The sequence below is a fragment of the Bufo bufo genome, chromosome 1 (genome assembly GCF_905171765.1).
Source record: "Bufo bufo chromosome 1, aBufBuf1.1, whole genome shotgun sequence".
Taxonomy (NCBI): domain Eukaryota; kingdom Metazoa; phylum Chordata; class Amphibia; order Anura; family Bufonidae; genus Bufo; species Bufo bufo.
In genome coordinates this window covers 297,694,637-297,718,881 of record NC_053389.1, presented here as the reverse complement: position 1 = coordinate 297,718,881, position 24,245 = coordinate 297,694,637, and the positions used below count along the sequence as shown (strand labels likewise).

At 41.4% G+C, this 24,245-nt stretch overlaps 1 protein-coding gene across 2 annotated transcripts in view; it reads right to left on the bottom strand.

Moving 5' to 3' along the window:
* The window catches only part of FLT4 (fms related receptor tyrosine kinase 4), a 252,279-nt gene that overhangs the window by 55,382 nt on the left and 172,652 nt on the right, over positions 1-24,245 (bottom strand). For both annotated transcript variants that reach the window (XM_040440794.1, XM_040440802.1), the window contains exons 9-15: positions 21,660-21,829; positions 15,596-15,758; positions 15,011-15,152; positions 9,264-9,372; positions 8,487-8,846; positions 5,844-5,990; positions 3,095-3,226 (exon numbers count right to left, since the gene is read on the bottom strand). In XM_040440794.1, the coding sequence (XP_040296728.1) occupies positions 3,095-3,226; positions 5,844-5,990; positions 8,487-8,846; positions 9,264-9,372; positions 15,011-15,152; positions 15,596-15,758; positions 21,660-21,829 (1,223 nt within the window). The remainder of the gene's footprint in view (positions 1-3,094; positions 3,227-5,843; positions 5,991-8,486; positions 8,847-9,263; positions 9,373-15,010; positions 15,153-15,595; positions 15,759-21,659; positions 21,830-24,245) is intronic.

The following is a 24,245-nucleotide window of genomic DNA, read 5'->3' as shown; positions in this document are numbered from 1 at the left end:
AATTATTGGAAGCCAACCAAGACATCATCTATATGATCTCTGCACGATCTCCCTGCGTTCACATGTGCTTTTTTCTCTAAAGGGAGCCATACCTTAATCTTAAGTGATTGTTTTAATTAAAATAATCACCAATTTTGATCGACTTTAGGTATCGGTAGGTATTGCCAATTTAGACTGAGTATCTGTTGGTTTCTGTGAACAAGGGGAACTAGACTATGATCCTACGAGACTATGATATGAATGCTGCTTTTTACTTCAACTTGGAGCTATACAGGCATACAAAATGTTGACACTTAAAGGGAATTTGTCAGTGACCTATTGTTTAAATCACATTTTTATGTTAAACATTTTTTTAAGCATTTTTGGAAAGTTTTTTTATTTTTTATTTTTCATGTTACTATCTGTGTTGAAAAATGTATAAAATCCTACAATTTTCATCCTGGCTACTAGGCCTAATAATAGGTCATGAGTTCCTGTTCTGTACAAGTAAGTTTTAAGTAGCTATCTTGTTATCATCACAGCCAGAATTACAATGTCAAGTAACACCTCTGTGTAGATAACACATGATCCATTATTCACAATAGGTGATATCACAACTTATCTCCTCCCTCCTGCCCTCTGCACATTCCCTTTAACACATTAAATACAGTTACAGCCAACCTTACATGAAGTGTCAAGTTAAAGTTTGCTGCAACAATGTATAAGTGCCACGTCAATGTTTGTTACATTTGTATAAATACAAGTAATAGATAAAATATGATTAAAAATAAAATATACTATTAGAATAATTTGGGAGATATTTTTACATTAAAGTGGTTCTGCAGTTTGTTTAAACTGATGATCTATCCTCTGGATAGGTCATGGTATATCTGTATATCTGTATATATATCTGTAAATCTGGTATATATCTGGTATATCCTCTGGATAGATCATCAGCATCTGATTGGCAGGGACCTCTGCCGATCAGCTGTTTGAGAAGGCAGTAGCGCTGGCAGTAGTGCCGCGGCCTTCTCGCTGTTTACCGCAGGCCCAGTGACGTCACAACTAGTATCAATGGCCTGGGCAGGGCTAAGCTCCATTCAAGTGAACAGAGCTTAGCCCCCCCCAGCCATTGATACTAGTCGTGACGTCGCTGCGCCAGAGGTAAACAGTGAGAAGGCCGCGGTGCTACTGCCAGCGCCGCTGCCTTCTCAAACAGCTGATCGGCAGGGGTCCCTGGTGTCGGACCTCCGCCGATCAGATGCTGATGATCTATCCAGAGGATAGATCATCAGTTTAAACAAACTGCAGAACCCCTTTAAGCAACCACTGCTTCTAAAACTCTTCTGAACTGTGAGCTGAATTTGAGACTATGGCAGTAATTCATGCTGTTACTGTAATAGTACTACAGTTGTAAGAAAAAGTATGTGAACCCTTTGGAATTATATGGATTTCTGCACAAATTGGTCATAAAATGTGATCTGATATTCATCTAAGTCACAACAATAGACAATCACAGTCTGCTTAAACTAATAACACACAAAGAATTAAATGTTACAATGTTTTTATTGAACACACTATGTAAACATTCATAGTGCAGATGGAAAAAGTATGTGAACCCCTAGACTAATGACATCTCCAAGAGCTAATTGGAGTGATGTTTTAGCCAATTGGAGTCCAATCAATGAGATGAGATTGGAGGTGTTGGTTACAGCTGCCCTACCCTATAAAAAACACACACCAGTTCTGGGTTTGCTTTTCACAAGAAGCATTGCCTGATGTGAATGATGCCTCACACAAAAGAGCTCTCAGAAGACCTACGATTAAGAATTGTTGACTTGCATAAAGCTGGAAAGGGTTATAAAAGTATCTCCAAAAGCCTTGCTGTTCATCAGTCCACGGTAAGACAAATTGTCTATAAATGGAGAAAGTTCAGCACTGCTGCTACTCTCCCTAGGAGTGGCCGTGCTGTAAAGATAACTGCAAGAGCACAGCGCAGACTGCTCAATGAGGCAGCCTCTGAGAATGAGACTGTGGGCAGGCGCGATGCGATCCCGGCCAGTGAGGGTGCCGGGCGCATGCGCTGAAGATAGCCGGGGACACTAGAAGCCGCCCAGCGAAGTGAATATTGATGAGCTGGGCGGCGCTTCAAACGGCAGTTGTGGCGAGGCTGGCTGGGCGCAAGCTGAGGTGAAACACCGCCCCTTGGGCAGATTGAACCCGATTCCAGCAGGTTATAAAACTTCACATTACTGTAGTTATAAGGTGGACAGGGGGGATACTTACATGATTCTTATACACTTTATAAGACCTGTACGGTCATATATATACCTTAATATGCTTTTTGGCCCTGTCAGGACAACAGAAGATGGGTGTTGCAACAGGACAATGACCCAAAGCATAGAAGTAAATCAACAACAGAATGGCTTAAACAGAAGAAAATGCGCCTTCTGGAGTGGCCCAGTCAAAGTCCTGACCTCAACCCGATTGAGATGCTGTGGCATGACCTCAAGAAAGCGATTCACACCAGACATCCCAAGAAACAGTTCTGTAAAGAGGAATGGTCAAGAATTACTCCTGACCGTTGTGCACGTCTGATCTGCAACTACAGGAAACTTTTGGTTGACGTTATTGCTGCCAGAGGAGGTTCAACCAGTTATTAAATCCAAGAGTTCACATACTTTTTCCACCTGCACTGTGAATGTTTACAAGGTGTGTTCAATAAAAACATGGTAACATTTCATTCTTTGTGTGTTATTAGTTTAAGCAGACTGTGATTGTCTATTGTTGTGACTTAGATGAAGATCAGATCACATTTTATGACCAATTTGTGCAGAAATCCATATAATTCCAAAGGGTTCACATACTTTTTCTTGCAACTGTATGTACAAGATATTGCACTATGGTGGACTATAGGGAGTTCTGGAGTATTCTGTGCAGATGTGATGCATGTAAATGAACAACCTTGCAGCTACAATCTCTGTTCTTGACAGAATTTCACTATGGTTCAAACAAGCAAGTATTAGTACATCATTTTTAAATTCTACAGATAAAAAATATACTATTTAAAAATATAGTGAGCATTGTAAATTAAATATTGTTCTTTTAGTAACACCTTCAACAGAGACAATGGCGGAGGAGTTTGCGCATCCCTTCTCGTTACAGGCAGTGCAGAGGTATATACCGGCGTCTTCTTCTCTGACTCGCTGAATGCTTAGTGTATGGTTCTGGTTTCCCAATACTATTCCTGTGTGAGAGATGATGTTAGGCGCAAATTAGACTAAAGTCTTACAAGCATAAACAGTTGCCAGGACTGAATTACCCTTTAAAGTAACATAGCATGAGACCGTATAGATGGTGGGGGTTCAGGGAACCTCATAGTACAAGTACAATGGTGTTCTCACCCTCACATGTTAGCTTTCACTTGCCACCAGCGGTGCACCTAATATTTCTGCTGCCAGGCAAAAACGCAAGTGGCGCCTTCACCCATGCCAAATTCTCAACGTAACCCTTTCCCTTCAGCCCTACTGTTAAACACATACTTAGAAAACATTACATACAGCCAGGGGTGCACCTAGTCTTTCTGCTGCCTGAGGCAAAAATTCAAACGCCCCCCCCCCCTCCAGCCCTACTGTTAAAGGCATACTGTGATACAGGTGAATATAGAGAGATGAGCACATCCGCAATGGAAGCGCTAATTTCTCATGGCCCTGCCACTGCCTCCTCTTGTCTCTAGGCCTCGCCACCTGAGGCAGTCACCTTATCTGGCCTCATTGTAAGTGCAACCCTACTTGCCACCTAGTAGTCATCCAAAGTGACCTGCACAATGACTATTATTCATGTGCAAAAATACAGCCTAGTAAAAGTCATAGTCATAATTAGTCTTCTTTCCCCCTTCTACAAGGACCCACTTCTGAGAGGGGTACTATATCTTATTGAAGAGATCCAGATAGTGTATGGAAACTTACCTACAGGCAATGCTCATTGGGAAAAATGCTAACTAGTTTTCCACTAGAATGAAGAAATATGTAATTTCTCATTTCTTTTTTAAAGAGTCCCTGGCCTTGCTGGTATAAAATAGTTTCTTCCTTCTGCAGGGGAGCTAAGGGTACTTTCACACTAGCGTTTTTCTTTTCCGGCACGGAGTTCCGTCAAAAGGGCTCAATGCCGGAAAAGAACTGATCAGGTATATCCCCGTGCATTCTGAATGGAGAGTAATCCGTTCAGGATGCATCAGGAAATCTTCCGTTCAGTCATTTTGACTGATCAGGCAAAAGATAAAACCGTAGCATGCTACGGTTTTATCTCCGGCGGAAAAAAAATAAAGACTTGCCGTAATACCAGATCCAGCATTTTTTTCCCATAGGAATGTATTAGTGCCGGATCCGGCATTCAAAATAAGTGAAAAAAGTAAATGCCGGATCTGTTTTGCCGGATGACACCGGAAAGACGGATCCGGCATTTCAATGCATTTTTCTGACTGATCAGGCATTTTTAAGACTGATCAGGATGCTCATCAGTCTTACAAATGCCATCAGTTGGAATATGTTTTGCCGGATCCGGCGACGTAACTGCTTGTCGGATCACTCTGCCGCAAGTGTGAAAGTAGCCTAAGGCTGAGTCCACTTCTGCATTGATTTTTCAGTTATTCTGTTCTGTCAGAAAATGGTAAAAAAAAGCTATCCGTTTTAATCCCCAAATGTTTCAACGCGTTATTCTGTTGTGCTAAATGTGTATCAGTTCCACCAGGTTTTAGTGACATGAAAAAGGTCCTGCTTATTGTATTTTTATTTCAGCCAAAAAATAATAGATACCTGAATGGATTATTTTTTTTGGGGGGGATTAATGGATAGAAATGTTCTTCAATCCATTTAATGAATCCACGTTTTTCCATTCTATTGATGGAACATAGTAACGGAAAAGTCAGTGCAGCCTAATTTGCATTCAAGGAACCACCAAATACGTGGCATTGGACCCATAGATCCACTTGTCACTTAGTGGCAAAGATGGAGGATAAAAGTTTGGGAGCCCAAGGGGCACTGATAGATTAGGAAGTGGTCTGCTTTAGATGGGGCTGTTCACTTCTGGACATCCTGAGCCTTATTACAGTTGGTCATTATTCTCATTTCAAGGTCTTTGGTTCCCCATTGAGCCAGGCTGACATGCAACCTAAGACAGTAATTACCAACATATCAGATGGTTGTGAGGGACATTTAAGATTACGTGTGGAAAATATCTCTTTTATGATACATGTTCACATTCTTAGTACTTTTTATTTTTGTGCATTACGCCAAATCTAATTTGCTGAATATGCAAATTTATAGGAATGCATCATGAGGTAATATGGAGCCAGGGGAACGGTCCCTTGCTAATAAGCTGCTCACAAATTGCACCTCCAAAGATCATCTGTAATATTTGGGGAAACCTGGCAGTAGGTCTTCATTTTCCCTTCAGTGCCACCACAGGGCAAAGAAATACAAGCAAAAAAAAATCTATGGGCTGTCTGTGTAATGCAGGATAGGCAGGTCCTCTACTGTGGCCAAGAAATGAGCATTGTGAACAGAGGACCCCCTCTATTAACTCTGAAATCCCTAATTGCATATACAGTATAGAAATGGGTTTTCTAAACTAGATAACACCTTCAAAACTCATGTCAATTTTCACTAGAAGTAACACTGTAGACTAAGTCTGAAGGAGTGGAGCATGACACAAGAATTATCTCTTTTGTATTCTTTGAATTCCTATATCCCTTGGGCCCTGGACTAGGCATAATACAGCGTTCTGCACAGAGTGTCCCTTTATTTGTTTATTGCTCACATGCAAACATCTTAATGACATAGGATTTCAATTTCAATATGTTATACCTGATACTTCTTCCACTAACTTGTTGTCTTTATACCAGAGGATGGTGGGGCTGGGAGCTCCATCAGCTTCACAGTACATCACCATGGAGTCACTGACATTCACCATCTTGTCGGTCAGGTTAGAACGGAAGTTTGGGGCTTCCTGTGCTACAAAGGAGAAGAAGCAGGCTACATAAAGTTCTCTTTATATTATTATATGGCATATGGGTAGAAGAGCAATTCATGAGACTACAAGTGATGAAAGTATAGTTCTTTAATAGGTTTTGAATCAAAGAAATAGACCCTAGTGGCAAGTGATTGTCTCTAAAGGCAGCCAAATGATTTTTTTCACCTGAATACAGTATTTGGGGCTGATCATGGTACCAGAGCCTGGGCTGACCAGAGGATCCTTTGGTTCTCTGGTGGGCCAGTCCGACCCAGAATCGATCCTCTGTTTCATCATGTGAGAAGATCAGATTGGTTAAACTTGCCTTCTTGAACTGCCACTGGAATTAAAGGACTAGAAATCTGACACAATAATCTAAACAAAGAGCAGATTACATTAAATGTTTGGGGCCTGTTTGTAAACTATAGAGATACTTTAGGTATCATCGGTAGTGCTGAGCGAATTGCAGCATCAGATGCGGAATTCACTGCGAATTTTAGGAAAAATTTGATTTTCTGCAAAGCCAAATTTCCTCGCACTTTGTGGTAACAAATTAGATTTTTTTCTAAAATGGCTGCTGCACGTGTTACAAAGTAAAAAGCAAGAAGCCAATATGATCCATAATGCCATGCAGCTAGCCAATCAGTAGATAGACATCCCCTGTGATGTCACAGCCCATTAAAAGCCTCATCCTGGGCGGTCTCCGCCATTTCACTGTGATCTGAGCATAGGGAGAGACATGACAAGTGCTTATGTGCTAGGGACAGTGTTGCAGAAAGCTTTAATTGTAGAATATTCAATAGGGAGAGTGCAGGGACAGTGCAGGGACCATGTAGGGAGGTTGTGGGGAGAGTTTTTAGACACTGTAGGGAGAGCATAGGGAGACTATAGGGACAGTGCAGGTTGAGTGTAATCACCATGTGCATCTTGTTCAACTGCTGCCACAATCCCAGTTAATCTGTTAGTTTATATATAGAATTACTGTGCTGCGGTATTAAAGTCGGTCTAATATATCACCTTCTGCATCTGGTTGAACTGCTGACACATCCGCAGTTATATTATATATATATATATATATATATAGAATTACTGTGCCACAGTATTAAAGAGCAGTCTAATATATCGTTGCGTGCATCTTGTTGAACTGCTGACACATTCGCAGTTAATCTGTTATATTATATATAGAATTACTGTGCCGCAGTATTCAAGAGCGGTCTAATATATCGCCGTCTGCATCTTGTTGAACTGTTGACACATCCCCGTTAATCTCTTATTTTATATGTAGAATGACTGTTCCGCAGCATAAAAGGGCAGTCTAATATATCGCTGCATGCATCTTGTTAATCTGCTGACACATTCACAGTTAATCTCTTACTTTGTATATAGAATTATTGTGCCACAGTATTAAAGGGTGGTCTAATATATTGCGGGGTACATCTTGTTCAACTGCTGACACAATCCCCGTTAATCTTTTAGTTGATATAAAAGGGCGGCCTTATTTTATACATAGAATTACTGTGATGCAGTATTAAAGGGGTTGTCCGGGTTCAGAGCTGAACCCGGACATACCCATAATTTCACCCAGGCAGCCCCCCTGATGTTAGCATCGGAGCAGTTCATGCTCCGATGCGCTCCCTTGCCCAGCAGTGTGTTCGGTGACGTCATCGGCTCTGGTGGGCGGGCTTTAGCGCAGGAAAAAGGAGAGCATCGGAGCATGAACTGCTCTGATGCTCAAGTCAGGGGGGCTGCCTGGGTAAAAATGGGGATATGTCCAGGTTCAGCTCCTAATCACGGGGAACTGGCGGAGGTGAAGGACGCAGATACAATTGAATGACTTGATCGCTAGTGCCTGATGATCTAAAGCATTAGGTGAAAGATCTGGGGCACATGCCCAGTGCTAGAAACACCACAGTCAGCAGCTGTTTCCATAGAATTTTGTATTAGATTTCCAGTAACAGCAATCTCTGAGAAGTGCCAAAGGGATCAAAGCTATCTGCTTTCATTTTGTAAATAAGTGAGCACAGACTCTCAAACCCTCCACCAATGCGATCTTCTCACATGTATGCATGACACATCAGAAGTTCATACTTTACTGGATTTACCCTTTAAGTTCATTTGCAGTCAATCATAGTCATTATTTATAAAAAAAAATTCTATTGTTGCATGTAATTGCAGATAACGCTTTTGTGTGGCATTGCACTATTGCCCATTTAACTTTTGCTAACTCTGGAAATGCTGGAAAATACTGCTTAAAGGAAACATTGCATGTATTTTAAAGGGGTTTTACAGCATTGAAAAAACATGGCTTCCTAAAAGCAGAGCGAGACCTGTCCACAGGTTGTGTACGGTACTGCAGCTCTGCCACATTCACTTTAATGTAATCGAGCTGCAATACCAAACAAAACCTATGGACAGTAGTAGTGCTGTTTCTACAAGAAAGCATCAATGTTCTCCTAAATCTGCACCACCCCTTTAAATAAAGTGAAAACCTTACTCACCAAGCACTGATATATATCTCTTCTGACAATGCTTCTCCCGAGTTTTACGGTTTTGGACTTCACAGACATAGGCCCCCTCATCCTTTATTGATAGTTTGGGGATATTGAGTATCAGAGTTGCATTACTTGACCCTTCTTGATTCTGCAGTTTTCCTTCCATGCGGTCTGCGTACTGATGCACATTTTTACATTCCAATACAAGTGGGTTTCCCTCAGCACCGTTTAATGTATGAAGGTTCAGTCGGTACCACTGCATGTTCTCATACGTGTATTTATCCGAAAGGCAGCTCAAACTGAGGTTCTGTCCCTCTATGGGTTCCTTTGAAGGCTCGGGATCAATCGCAAAGCCATCTGGAATCGCTAAAAGTTTGTTAGACATAAAGTATAGTCAGATATACTGGGAGAGAGGGGTATGCAAATACTATGCAAAGGGATAATGCATTTTTATCCAACCTTACTGGATGTAAAAAGAATTAAAAAAAAGAGTCTGCAGTTGTGTTGCAAATTATACAGGGTATGTACCACTAGAGGGCGCTTCATTTGTAGCTGCATAATACATTATCATGACAGTGGTAAACATGAATTGCAATGAAAGGTAGTATATTGCTGTATTGCTAGAAGCAGACCCATGGCATAGCTGTTTATGCCATCACACTGACTCAGAAATGCTCAGCATTTGTTGGATTACCCTTCTTTGTAGGAGAAAAGGTGATACAATCCTCAATCCAATTATACATATACTGTTCTTACATCCTAATAGTTGTGGCAGTCACTTACTTGTGACATAGAAGTATACAAGCCTCTCGTCTCCTCCGGCTTTGTTATAAGCTGAACATTTATACATTATAGATAAATTGGCTTTTTGTATCACCATCTTGCTCACAGTCTGGAAATGTGGAAAAACAAAAAAGCCGTAAAATTAGAGTTCCTTAAAACTTATGGCTAACATATTAGGCAAAGTTGCTAATTTACTTCTGGTATCCACACTCTTTGCAAGCGGGACTGATGCCTGTAAAAGAAGACAGTAACCAGTTGGAAAGCAAAGACCCTATGGTTGATCTCGTCAGACGAATTATTGTACCTGTATTCTGTACCGAGTAGAGGACTGTCAAATGGTTGTCCACACAATGCATCATGAAGGCAACTCCTTTCCACATGCCCCATTAGGCCTTATGGGCATTATAGAGAGGGGACTCATAACCCACATTTATATACCACAGCTGATTGGTCCTAACAAAGACCGACTCATCCATGTCCTCCATGATCAACATGAATTATTACTGAATGGCTGACAGGTAGCAGTGAGATCCAGTGTTAATATTTTATTACATTATTCATTTCTGGATGAGTTGACCAGGACCAGCATGAAGTCCTGAATGAAGAGGTCTACGCTTGGTAAATAGTAGAGATCTTTGGCTACTTTTAGACTTCCAGTTATGCATTTTCATTGATGAAAATTGCTGTGCACAAAAACCCATTGATACGAGTCCTTTAATATGTATGTGTGAAATAATACAAAAAAGTGGTAGTAAGTGATGTGCTCCACTGTAGACCTCAGTCAGGGCTGTCCTTAGGTTGGATGGTGCCTAGTGCGGAACTAGGCACCATTGATGACATCCTATGGTGGACCAGACAGTTCCCAAATAGCAGTGATGTAAGGTGCCCAAATACAGCTGTGCCTTAAAGGAGTTTTCCAGGTGTAAAATATCGATGACCTGTCCTCGGGATAAGTCATCAATATCTGATTGTGGGTGTCTGACTGCCTATTCCTAGGGCAGTGATCTTACGTCCATCAGTCATGTGCCCTATATGAAGCTCAGTCCTATTCAAGTGAATGGACCTGAGCTGCAATACCAAGCACAGCCACTATACAATGTATGGCACTGTGCTTGGTAGGGTGTGAGAAGGCTGCAGCGCTCGCCGAAGTAACACCATTTTTTCAAACAACTGATAGGTGGCGTAGATAGCTGTTGGACCCCGCTGATCAGTTATTGAGGACCTATCCTTAGAATAGGTCATTAATATTGTATTCCTAGAAAAAAACAGGGTAGCTATAGGGGGTGCAGAGGGTCCCAGGAGCCTGAAGGGACACAAAGACCCTTGTGCCGCATTATAAAACAGCAGTATTATAGAATGTGCATGCTGGTCAAGTTACACCTCTGGCTGGAGAGTAGGGGGTTAGATCAAGAATTTGGCATTGGCATTGGGTGCTGTTTCAATTTTGCCTCATGAGCTTCCCTGCCCCTGGCCACAAAGCACTGAGGGAAGGGGGCCCAAGCTGAACTCTTGCATCAGGGCCCATGAGCCTTTAGCTACGCCCCTGGAAAAAAAAACTTTATTAACCAATCAACGAAACAAAGGAATGTAGCTGGATCAGCATAGCAGCCTTCAGATAGTTTCAAGAATCAAGTCTGGGGTCAGGGGTGCAAGCCTCAGGTACCCCCACAAACCATGTGGCTGTGCATAGGGTTTTATTCTACTAGGCCTTATAGGCTTTGTTATTTCTGAGGCCTGTTATCACATTTGGACCTTGGCCCCCTGGATAACCTTCTGGTCCTTTAGTAGGTTATATAGATTCTTTTTAAAATCTCAAGCTATTCTTTAACTGATTTGCTAAGTCTTGCTTCGAATACAGTCTAATGCAACATACACTATGTATCATGAGGATGCCATGGGGGAACGAGTCCATTAAAAGCTGAAGGAGATGTTAATACTGTCTTTTCAGCAGTATGTCCCTTCTGTGAAGGGAACAGATGTGTGACAAAAAACAGGAAAATTGCAACCTGCAGGAGTGGCCTGAAAACAGGAAGCGATGAGGAAATAGGAAACTGGTTGTGTCTGCAAAATGTTAGTGTTTTTTTAGGTCTAATTTTACTCCCTTTAAGCAGGTACTTAGTCACAGCGTCACATGAACCCACCAGGGAGCACAGAAAGGTCAGCGGATCTCACAAATGTTAGTATAGGTCACTCACTAGAAGACAGACACATACATGGCTACGTATCCTAACAGGAAGCAGCTCTGCTCCATGCTGCGGAACTTTCCTCGCAAAAAGAAAATTGTAGGATCTAATTATAGAGGCGTCCATTAACAAGCAATGAAAAACAGGACTCCGACTATATGAAAGCGACAGTTTTACATGGATTGATATGTAAGTGAAAGTACATAGGATATAGAAGATGTGTTCAAATAAATTGTACTCATTAGGGCAGAAGTGTAAACTTAAGGGGTAATGTATTAAAGGGGTTTTCTGAGATATTTTAACTGATGACCTATCCTCTGGATAGGTCATTAGTATCTGATCAGTGGGGGTCTGACATCCGGGATCTCCGTCAATCAGTTGTTTGAGAAGGCACCGCCACTCGCAGTAGTGCAGTGGCCTTCTCACATCTTTGCAGAGGATGCAGCAGTTGCAGAGAGAGCAGAGCCTCTAGGTGTAACGGCAACGTCCCTATTGCTCCCAGAGGCTCATTTTCATATATTAAACATATTTTTTCTCAGCAATACAGGCACATATGAACATGGGACCAACACATATGTCTTCAACTGCCAAGCGCACATGTAACTGGTCAGCCAGTTTCATACCGTAGGTACAAATCTGCTGACAGATGCCCTTTAAGAGCCTGTCATGGGTTTCACTCTTTTGTGACAAATTTACAAAATGTCATATGCCATTTAATAAATTTCTTGCAGGAATTATATAGGGATTTCTCTGCCTAAAGTCATATTTATTACAAAGGTTTTTTCACCTGGTATGCCACCCAGGACCTAGAATAACTTGTGACTTTTTGCAACTTTTTTTTTACAAAATAAGGGCTCTAGCACATGGCCGTTGGTCGGCCGTTCCGTGCATTGGGGGCCGCAATTTGCGGTGCCCAATGCACAAGCAACATCCAGACCCATTCAACTTGAGTGACGGGTCCAGACCCATTCAGCTTGAGGGTATGCTTGGTTTAAAGCCAGTTTTATTTTTTTGACAAATTAAAAAAATGTTGCACGCCATTTTTTTTATTTTGTCACACTAAATAGTGTTACCGTATTTATTACAAAGGCTACACTTGTGAATTTTTTGAAACTTTTTGCAAAAAAGTTGCAAGAAGAAATCTGGGGAAAAATGTAGCTCTTGCCAGGCATGGTGCAAACCACACTAAAACTGGAGCAGACGCTCCATAAATTTGTTGCAAATACCTACTCCCTGACAAAACAAGCAAAAACAGTCCACTTTTCTGGCGGAGTTCATTTCATACATTACCCCTAAAGTCTATACTATCTATTAGTTGTCTTAACTGGCACCAGAATTTTACAGCAAAATTCTGGAGCACATTGTCACATCTAAAGCCACATCCCTTTTCTCTCTAAGCCATGGCTCCTAGTGATTGAGGTAAAAAACTGTCTATAAAAAAGTATCTAATAGTTCTACAGCTTTCTGAAATATTTTAGGAAGAATTTATTATGCAATTTGCACCAGAATTGTGGAGGAAAAAAACTAAAAGAATTTTGGTGTACACCTGTTTTGTAAACAAATAGGCAACTTTTTCTTTTTCGATTTTACTGCATGCTCGCCACTTTTGGAAAAAAGTAGGTGAGGTTTAGTAGAGATGTTCAACTAGAAAATTGAGTAAATTATGGCATAATGCATCATCCTAGAGCCCAGGCAAGGTTTTTGGCATATATGGAGTTTATAGCTTTGTGGAGGTTTTTCTTCTTTGCTGCATTATTTTTTACATATAATATACTCTGGATCTGCCGTTTGGTCAAATTACTAACTTTAGGCTTCATGCTCACAGCCGTGTCTGTATTTCGGATCATAAAAAAATGTGGTACCTTCTATGTGCTCTCCGCATTTTTCTCACTCCCATCAATAAAAAGTACTATTCATGTCCACAATCAGTCCAAATCAGAATAGGACATGTTATATTTTGTGGAACATCCAAAAGGATCAGCAAAAAAATACAGATGTGTGCACAGCCCCATAGAAATGAATGGGTCAAGGAGCTATCCGCAAAAACGCTGGATAGCACAAGGATAAAAAATACAGTCATGTGCATGAGACCTAATTGGAATTTTTGTTGGGCAATAGTGGCACAGACCTCTGATTTACCGGCACAGAAAAATTTCATAAGGGAATTTCATAAGGGAAATTTATAAAAGGTATTCATGGAAAAACAACAACATCTAAATGGCTATCAACATCTTCATCATCTTCAACATCACTGTAATAAAACCCAATCCAAATGCTTGTAGAAGCTTTTCACACTTGAATTGAACAGTACTTGGCAAAAGTCATTCTCAAAGAGGCTTGGTCATTCTCCAGGGGTCCAACACCTTCTACAATACCTGACACGGCTGCTGCACAAAAGCCCAGTTTTATAACCATGAAAAATCCCAGTAATACTATATGCAGCCATTTCCAGTGGCGCGTGGATCATTCTCCCTAGTGGAGGAATAAGTTGCCAGTATTTCCACAAAAACTGTATGGAGCAATTTTTTTTTAGGTCATGTGTGTATGGAGCACACCAACTACTTGCACTTCACTGTGTGCTGCAATGACTAGATACAGTGGTTTATTATGAAGATAAGCTCCTCTGGAAGCAATGATTCTGGGGAGAGATCTCTGAAGTACCCTATAGGTTCTGTTAAGGGTGGGTCCCGTTATCAGGTCAAACCTTATTCCCACCATGTGCACTTTTGTTCCTCTGAAGGAATCCTGGTAATACAGCATCTGATGGAAGTATTGTTTTTCTGTTGATTCATAAAATCTCTGACACCTTATTTAAATCGGTGGCATATGGACCTACAGTACACTAGTGCCCCATAGACCTGTATGGGTGTAATTCTGTCTATGTACAATGGAGATGTAGTTTGGTCGTGTATTTAAGCCCTTAAAAATCATCTAATTTGTAACTGCTGATTTAGGGTGCATAATAGAGCAGATCTATTATATGCCATGTCTTATTTAATACTACAGTCCTCTACAGGACTGTGCATACATTTCTCACTCTATGTGACTGTTAAACATATGAACGAGAAATTTCATTCTAGCGTTCAAAACATTATTTTACATTAATTTATTTATATTTTTATTCATATTTATTTGCTGCATTATTTTCTAAATGTAGATTGAATGTCCTTATTTTTATGCATTTACTAAGTTATCTTTTTATTTTTTATGCTCTTATGAATCATATGCTGTTGAATGAATCCAGGTAAATCAGCTTCCTATGCGGTTGATTATTACTATGCTTGGCTGATAATTTCATACAGAAAGATACAATGAATAGTTAAGGGTAATTATATAAATTCAGCTGTACTTTTAACCCAGGAATAACCCTGCTGTTGTTTCTGGTTACTGCTATGAATTTTTTTTCTGGGCATTTCCTTGATTGAAGAATAGATTGAGCGCAGACGCTTATGTTGTTGTATTCTGCATAATTGACTTCCCCAATAATTCATGATTGTTCCTGCCAGGATGACTTTAGGAAGTGCAATGCAATCAGGGAATATCACCCAGAGACTTTATGGATACCTTATTCCGTCCCTCCACAAACTCGCTCCAAGTATCTATGCTTTCAATGATGTTCACGTCACCATCCAGGGTCACGTCCTTCCAGTCTTTGCACTCAGGCATTCTGTCACGTTGTTGTTTGAGGGGAGGAGATTGATGGGGTCTACAAGGTAGCAAGAACCCAGAATAAGAGGACAATAAATATACATTTTATATTCATCGTACAGTATTTTATAAAATGTCATCTTGCTAATAATTTTGTACAAAGCAGAAATTCTTTATTTCTATTACTAATACAACATTTAAAGAGTTATTTCAGATAACAAAAAAAATATGCATTTTTTTTTTTTTTTAGAAACAGCGCCACTCTTGTACATAGACTTAGTCTGGTATTGAAGTCTGATCCTATTCACTTGAATAAGGTTTATATGCAATGCCAGACACAGCCATAGACCAGAGTAGTATTTCTAGAAAAGAAAATAGATTTTTTTCTTTCTTAGACAATCCTCTTGATTAAATTTGGTATATTTCTACCACCACTAAGCAGTTTTTGAAGGATTATTTAGGGTGAAAAATGACAAAGATAAATTATCATAGGGAACATACGCGCTGCGCCGTGCATACATCTTGCATGGTGTCCATGGCCGCCACTGCCACTGGATGGATGTTGGAGCTGGTACCCCAAACACAGTACAGGTCAGGACATGTCGGCTACCTTGGGCATATATATTTGGTGGTGAAGTCTCCTTCTCGTGGATCTGAGGTGGAACTAAAAAGCAATGGAACAATTGAGTCAGCCCATAGTGGATTGGTCGCACAAGATATTTTCCTAGAAGCAAGATTTTATGTAGCATTGTACAATTTATTAATTTATGTGTTTCTCTTTCACAACCATGAACAGATGTATCCTTCCTTACCTTTCCTCTTGGCTCACTGTATCCCAAGATGTGTAGTACGAGATGACATGGTCTTTCAAAAAACATGATTTCACAACACTCTGTCACGAGATGTCTATGCTAAATGTGTCTATGTGTGGCCACCAGTGCTTGTGAGGGTTTTGATAGCATTGTATTTGTTTCATGAGAACTTGGAGTCCTTAGCTAAATTCAAGCAAAAGTAAGGGTGGACACATCTGTATACAAACTGTGGACATAGGCAATTCAAAAAGGGAACAATATACATGTTATCATATCATGGAGAATACAGATGTAGTGTGGTGATGTCATCAAAGCCACATAGCATTGTGTGCAATGATATGTGTGCTCTGCACACGATCTCTGTATAGCCTAACAATTAAGTATTCATTTTTATAGTAATATAGCCCTGTTTAACCCGTTAAGGAACCAGACATTTTTTACCTTTCTGACACCCTAACAGTCATTATCACAGGATAGCCCTGGAGGCCTAAAAAAAAAAATGCAGCCACATTGTTTGTAATACTGATGAAGGCTCAGTGGTCCTGGGTCCCAATCCGACCAAGGGCAGAATCTGAATAGAATTTGTATTTCCACTGTTGGGTTTCCTCCTGGTACAGGTTCCTCCCAAACTCCAAAAACATTTAATTTGCTTCCTATAAAACTGACGTGGTACTTGGTTTATGATGGAACACATAAGACATGATTAGATGTGAATCAGCACATTAATAATGGACCACAGCGGCAACTTATTGACTCCAAATTCAGCTCCAGAGTAGGTTCTGCTTGATATTTGGGACACAATATCCTGTCAAAGTCTTAGAGTATGGTATGGTGCCATGGCTGGCTGCATGCAGCCAAATAACGTCCACTACGGCAGCCAAAATTGTGTGGTCATTAGCTGCCGCTGGTGAGCATGGCTTGGCCGCATGCAGCCAGCTGTGCTATCTGGCCATACCCTAAGCCCAGCAGAGGACCATCTTGTTCAGGGATGCATTCTTATAGTGATATAAAAAAGGGCCCCTCCTAATACTGGTTCATATTGCGACACATTACAAGTTGGGAAGGAGGGCTCAGCGCCTGTTGTTCTTCTTCCACATCCCTTGTTGGTGACAAGTGTTGTGTGATTCTGATGCTGGTTGAAGATGGAAAAATGTGCAGGCTGACACCATACAGTGGGAAGGGGCCAAAGAAACATGTTGAGCAGATGCCCTCTTCTCCATGGGCACCATAACAGTGGCAAGATCTGTGTACAGGATGTGTAAGTCCAACATGCTGAACATTAGCTTGGATATGCCCTGAAAAACTTTCCCATTTTCCAGCCACATACGCAAAAAAATATTATTCCAATATTTGTCTATATATGACACATACACATGTATTCTGATGTATAAAAAATGTCTTTAAGGATTTTTATTGGAAGCTTGCAGCATTACAAGACATTTACAGCCATACTGTCATTATCAAGGACTGACAATTACAGAAACAGGACCATTATGACATGACTTCCAATTATCGTAAATGTTACAATGTACATCCTCAGGTGACCCAGAAAACATGATCAGAAACACGTGTATGACAGTGGCATGTGCTGATAGAAAACACATGTATAAGTGAATGATTAGAGTAGACATGGCCTATAGCATAAGGGTTTTCACATGTTCTTAATTTAGATATAATGTTCTAATGCTGTCAGTGCAATTTATGTGCAGTAAGTATGTGCTTTATACATGTAATGTATACATCATCTCAGCAGGTTGTACCTATTACATTTATTTTTTTACCAAATGTGTATATGACTACTATTTTTTTTTTCTATGACATATTTAGAAAGAGAGGGGGGCCGGCCTATAGCAATGATCAGAATGGGTGCCCCCGTTATTGTTTTTCCACAAAAAGCCTTGGTATTTGTCTCCCCTCCTATACCATTTCCATAACCATTGGGCCAATACCCTAAAGGCTGTATTAGACTGTGTGATCATGCAGGCGATTGTCGGGAGGAAAGCATTCCTTCCCGGCAACCGCCTGCTCATCAGAGGAGGACATCGCTGTGGAGGAGACCCGGTTTGGGAAGGAGCAATTGCTATGCCATTGTCCACATACTGACTAGTTGTTTGCCGACAGTAGATTGTGATTAGACAGCATGATCTGCCACAGGCAAACAATGATTTTTAAGCCAGTTTTAAAATCTGGATTTCCCAATGGGTATTCGTCGGCAGTATAACAGTATAACACTGACAGATCATCGCTAACTACGAACACTCATTAGCAATGATCTGGCAGACTATCTGTCTCTGTGGTAATACAGTATATATCCCATGACCACAGTACCATGTACATTTTATGTAATGAATCTTTGGCATACGCTCTACACATTCATACTGTAGTAACATTTTCAACCCAGGCTGAGTGCTCCTCGACCCATATAAACAGGGGCTGATTGGCCATAGACCCTACAGGGAAATTTCCCTGTGGGCCGATGCCCAGGGGGCTGCCCAAGCCCTTTTCATATTTTCCAGTCAGGTAATAAAGATCTTATGCTTTGAGCATTAATTAATGTACAAGCATCAGTCACTTATGCTGGCCAGCCGTCATAGATGCCCTCCTGAATTCAACCTTATTGCCTTCCTTGGGATGATGATACAGTTTCATACTGTGGCACGAGCGGCAATATTTTGTACTGCCCTATGATGTTTGGTGCTGCTGGAGCGGTATTTTGTTCAGCACTACAGTATGACTGGCACCGCCTACTTCTGTCAGTTTAGACCAACCTACAATATGGGGCCACTTTAAGGTTTTTTTCCAGGACCACTTTAAGTTCCCAATCCGCGCCTGCATATAAAGAACATATTTTAGAGATTCTGTTTGAGCCCATGATGCACTAAGGGACCTTGGGACTACAAAAAGCGCTCTAGAAACCAAGGCTAACTTCTGACATTATCCAGCTATGGTCAAGGCACTTAACATCTGTGCACAATCACGTATTAGAGGAATGGTGTATAGACCAGACCTTGAGGGATGATAGTAATTTTAGAGTCTTACTAATTAAACGTGAACTCAGCAATTATGTGATATATTATGTAGAGGCTAGAATATATGGGAATCTGGAAAGATAGTTAAAAACTTCAATGATAAACACAGGTTACCATGGGGACATAATTTCAATCAGTGATAATTTGATGAATTCTAAGTTAATGCAGATATGATGACATTTCCTATGAAGGTTCGTTCAGATAGCTGTATTCCAGATACATGTTGTATGGATCTGAAACGGCACCAATAGAATTTTGTGGATCCATACGGCACCTTTGTGTGCTTCCACACAGAGGTTTTTTTCTTGCGAATCACAAAAATAATTGTGTATTACTGAGGCTAGCAGAGAGGAACAGCATTATTGGCAAAATATCCTGGTACATTTAAGTTCCGTCCCTAGGACCCATTAGCCCTAGTCTTGGTCTTGCCAACTCCGCTCTCATGACCACCTTGAAACACCAATAAACCACCCACAGTTGGAGTAAATTTGAACACACCTTGCCCACTTCTCCTTCCCTTTACCCCTTTGCGATTGGCTATGCCCCTTTCTTGGGACTGTTGGCAACTATAGAGCAGCGCACAGAGTGGAACCAATGTGGGATGCAACTTCAGAAGAGGTAAAAGGGGTTGTCTAATCTAATACTAAGGGGGCATATCACTAGGACCCGCACCTATATCGAGAACGGAGCAGGCCAAAGTGGTGGCTGGAGGACTCTGGTCTGGCCACCACCAAGCGCTGTCCCCATAGAAGTGAATGGGAGCGCACCATGCATGACCAGCCACTGCTCCCATTCACTTGTATGGGCTCAATGGAAATATCCGAGCCATAGAAATTAATGGAGGGTGGCTGCGCATGAATAGTGCGCCCTCCATCACTTTCGGGGCTCTGTTTAGAAGATAGCTGCAGTTCCCAGCGGTGGGACCCACATCTATCAAACAATGGGGGCATATTCTAGTGTAGTGATGGCGAACCTATGGCATGGGTGTCAGAGGTGGCACTCAGAGCCCTCTTTGTGGGCACCCGCACCCTGCAAAAAGTCTTCGGTGTAACAATATGCCTTAGACTTTTCCTGCCATTCATCAGTGCAGGGCGCACTATGAACAGCACAGGCAGCGCACTGAATGTAGGCAGCTATTATAGCTAAATGATACAGTGCATGGAAGATATACTATACTGGACTGTAGGATTCAGGTTAAATTGCGATAGATATGTGGGTTTTGGGTTGCAGTTTGGGCACTCAGGCTGTAAAAGATTTGCCATCACTGTTCTAGCGATATGTCCCCATTGTCTCAGATGAGACAAGCCTTTTAACTTTAAGTAGCCTCGATGTAACAGAAATGGATCAGAATGGGGATGTTAGTATCTTGTAATGTCATTCCTGCCAAACATCAACGATCCCTTTGTCTTTAGGATCAGAGGCTTCTGTCATTTCCCCTGCAGCCTGCAGGGGAAATACCAGAGGCCTGCAGCAGGGACTGATGTGTATCTATTGTTTTCCCTAACAGTATCCTACATTCATATTTGTCAGGAGAACTTGTCCCTTGCTTTGTGACTATCTATGCGTCTCTGAAACCAATTATTTAGGAACAGAAGTGAGATGAGTCCAGGACAGATCTGCTGCAGCATCAGACACATACACATTGCACATATGAAGCTAAGGACAAATGCATCTCCTTCTAGGTAATCCAGTAGTGGTCTGGTTACACAGGGGCATTGTTTAGCTGCTCAAAGTAAGTGACAGGTTCTTATCAAAGTTTTTGCTCAAAGCCATATTTTAAAAGCAGTTGTACAGTCTTTTTCGGCTACTTTCTCATCTGCGCTTTCCATTTACGCTACTGAGATCCGTCATAGGATCTTAATAGCGGGGGAAACGCTTCCGTTTTATCCCCAGTGGGGACAAAACTGAACTGAACGAAATGGAGTGCACCAGAATGCATTCCGTTCCGTCTGGTTGGATCTCCATCACAGACAGAATAATGCTGCAAGCAGCGTTTTTCTGTCCGCGAGGTGGTGCTGAGCAAGACGGATCCGTCATGACACACAATGTAAGTCAGTGGTGGCGGATCCATTTTCTCTGACAAAAAAGAAAATGGATCCGTCCCCCATTGACTTACAATGGTTTTACAGACGGATCCGTCTTGGCTATTTTAGAGATAATACAACCGGATCCGGTCAGAACGGTTGCAGACAGTTGTATTATTATGAAGGAAGCGTTTTTGCTGATCCATGACGGATCCAGCAAAAAGCTGGTGTGAAAGTAGCCATATACTGATGGCCTATTCTTAGGATAGGCTACCATCATCTGATCAGTAGGGGTCCAATACCCCTTACCCCCACTGATCAGCTATTTGGGAATAGCTCCAGCACCAGAATTAGGTGCTGGAACCACACACAATGGATGGAGCTGTGTTGTCCCAGTACCTACTTCTGGCACCAGAGCTGCTCCTGAACATAGTATTGGATCCCTGCCAATCAGGTATTGATGGCCTATCCTGAGAAAAGACCAATATAAAAGAACTGGACAATCCCTTTAATTCCAGCTATGACTATATCAATTCAGCAGAAAGTTTGTTTTTTTTGTTCAGATCTTACATAAGACGTATCTAAGACATACTATATATAGTTTATTCTGTATGCATATAGGTTTTCTGTCCAGTTAATATAATGTTTCTTGTAAGAGATTGTTATGCCTGGTCTTGTCTCTGCCATACTTCATGCTTACCATTCACCACCAGTTGTACATTAATCCGCTGCTGCAATCCAGCCTGCTGGTTCTTCAATACCAGTGTATATCTCCCAGCATCCTGCTCCACTACATCTCTGATCTGTAAGGAGTATAATGACTGTCGATGCTTTCCATTGCTGCTGCTTACTGGCCTTCCATCTTTAAACCTGACAATATAAAAATAGTTGAAATGCTACACTGCTTCCGACATTTTGCTTCATATATCTAAAGTGATGGGAGCTTCTTTTTTCTAATAGCGAGTTTCATAACCCCATGCATAGACATAGTGTTAGTTTAGTGAGAAACAAAATAGGTCTTGCAGGCCTGATACCTTTTAATGGCCAACAAAAATAGAAGCAATGATGTTACATAGCGAGCTTTGGAGACAACTTTGGTCGTTTCCTCAGGCATACCACAAGAGCGTCTGAAGAAACAGCTATATATATATATATATATATATATATACACACTGAACTAAAATATAAACGCAACACTTTCGGCTCCCATTTTGCATGAGCTGAACTCAAAGATCTGAAACATTTTCTACATACACAAAAGACCCATTACTCTCAAATATTGTTCACAAATCTGTCTAAATCTGTGTAAGTGAGCACTTCTCCTTTGCCGAGATAATCCATCCCACCTCACAGGTGTGGCATATCAAAGTGCTGATTAGTCAGCATGAATATTGCACAGGTATGCCTCAGAGTGCCCACAATAAAAGACCACTCTGAAATGTGCAGTTTGATCACACAGCACAATGCCACAGATGTCGCAACGTTTGAGGGAGCGTGAAATTGGCATACTGACTGCAGGAATGTCTACCAGAGCTGTTGCCCGTGCAATGAATGTTCATTTCTCTACCATAAGCCGTCTCCAAAGGCGTTTCAGAGAATTTGGCAGTACATCCAACCGGCCTCACAACCGCAGACCACTTGTAACCACACCAGCCCAGGACCTCCACATCCAGCATGTTCACCTCTATGATGGTCTGAGACCAGCCACCCGGACAGCTGCAGCAACAATCAGTTTGCATAACCAAAGAATTTCTGCACAAACTGTCAGAAACCGTCTCAGGGAAGCTCATCTGTATGCTCGTCATCCTCGTCGGGTCTGGACCTGACTGCAGTTCGTCATCGTAACCGACTTGTGTGGGCAAATGCTCACATTCGATGGCGTCTGGTACGTTGGAGAGGCGTCTGTTCACGGATGAGTCCCGGTTTTCACTGTTCAGGGCAGATGGCAGCCAGCGTGTCTGGCGTCGTGTGGGTGAGCGGTTTGCTGATGTCAACGTTGTGGATCGAGTGGCCCGTGGTGGCGGTGGGGTTATGGTATGGGCAGGCGTATGTTATGGACAATGAACACAGGAGCATTTTATTGTTGGCATTTTGAATGCACAGAGATACCGTGACGAAATCCTGAGGCCCATTGTTATGCCATTCATCCACGACCATCACCTCATATTGCAGCATGATAATGCACAGCCCCATATTGCAAGGATCTGTACACAATTCCTGGAAGCTGAAACATCCCAGTTCTTGCATGGTTAGCATACTCACCGGACATGTCACCCATTGAGCATGTTTGGAATGCTCTGGATCGGTGTGTACGACAGCGTGTTCCAGTTCCTGCCAATATTATGCAACTTCGCACAGCAATTGAAGAGGAGTGGTCCAACATTCTACATGCCACAATCAACAACCTGATCAACTCTATGCGACGGAGATGTGTTGCACTGCGTGAAGAAAATGGTGGCCACACCAGATACTGACTGGTTTTCTGACCCCCCCCCCCACCCAGTAAGGCAAAACTGTGCACATTTCAGAGTGGGCTTTTATTGTGGGCAGTCTAAGACACACCTGTGCAATATTCATGCTGTCTAATCAGAACCTTCATATGCCACACCTGTGAGGTGGGATGGATTATATAACACAGATTTAAACAGATTTGTAAACAATATTTAAGAGTAATGGGTCTTTTGTGTATGTAGAAAATGTTTCAGATCTTTGAATTCAGCTCATGCAAAATGTGAGCAAAACCGAAAGTGTTGCGTTTATATTTTTGTTCAGTGTATATATATATATATATATAAAATATCTCTACATATTATTATTATTATTTATTATTAAAGCGCCATTCATTCCATAGCGCTGTACATATGATAAGGGGTGCACATACATATAGGATGAGTCCTTAATTATCTTACAGATAAGCGGTATTAAAGTTTTATGGTCTCTAAATTGATGTTGCCCCCACTTTGTCTATTGCAGAATCTTTAGATCTTGTAGTGTGCCATAAATCCCCGGGATAAATTCAGTCCATTATTCAGTGTGGCAAGCAGTGTCATAAATGTGTATACCCAAATTTTTCTGGCTTGTTTGAAATTTGTAATACACAGTATCACACTTTTTCCTTTTTCTTTAGACATAGAGTTAAAACGTAGCTTAGGAGCATTCTACACTGGATTCAGTAAAACAGCCTGCAGTACATTCTCAAGCTCTGCCAAGTGGTAGCTGCAGGTAGTTAGAACTCTATCTTTTAACTTTGTCTATGCATGAAATTTGGAACTCTGTATTAGAAAAG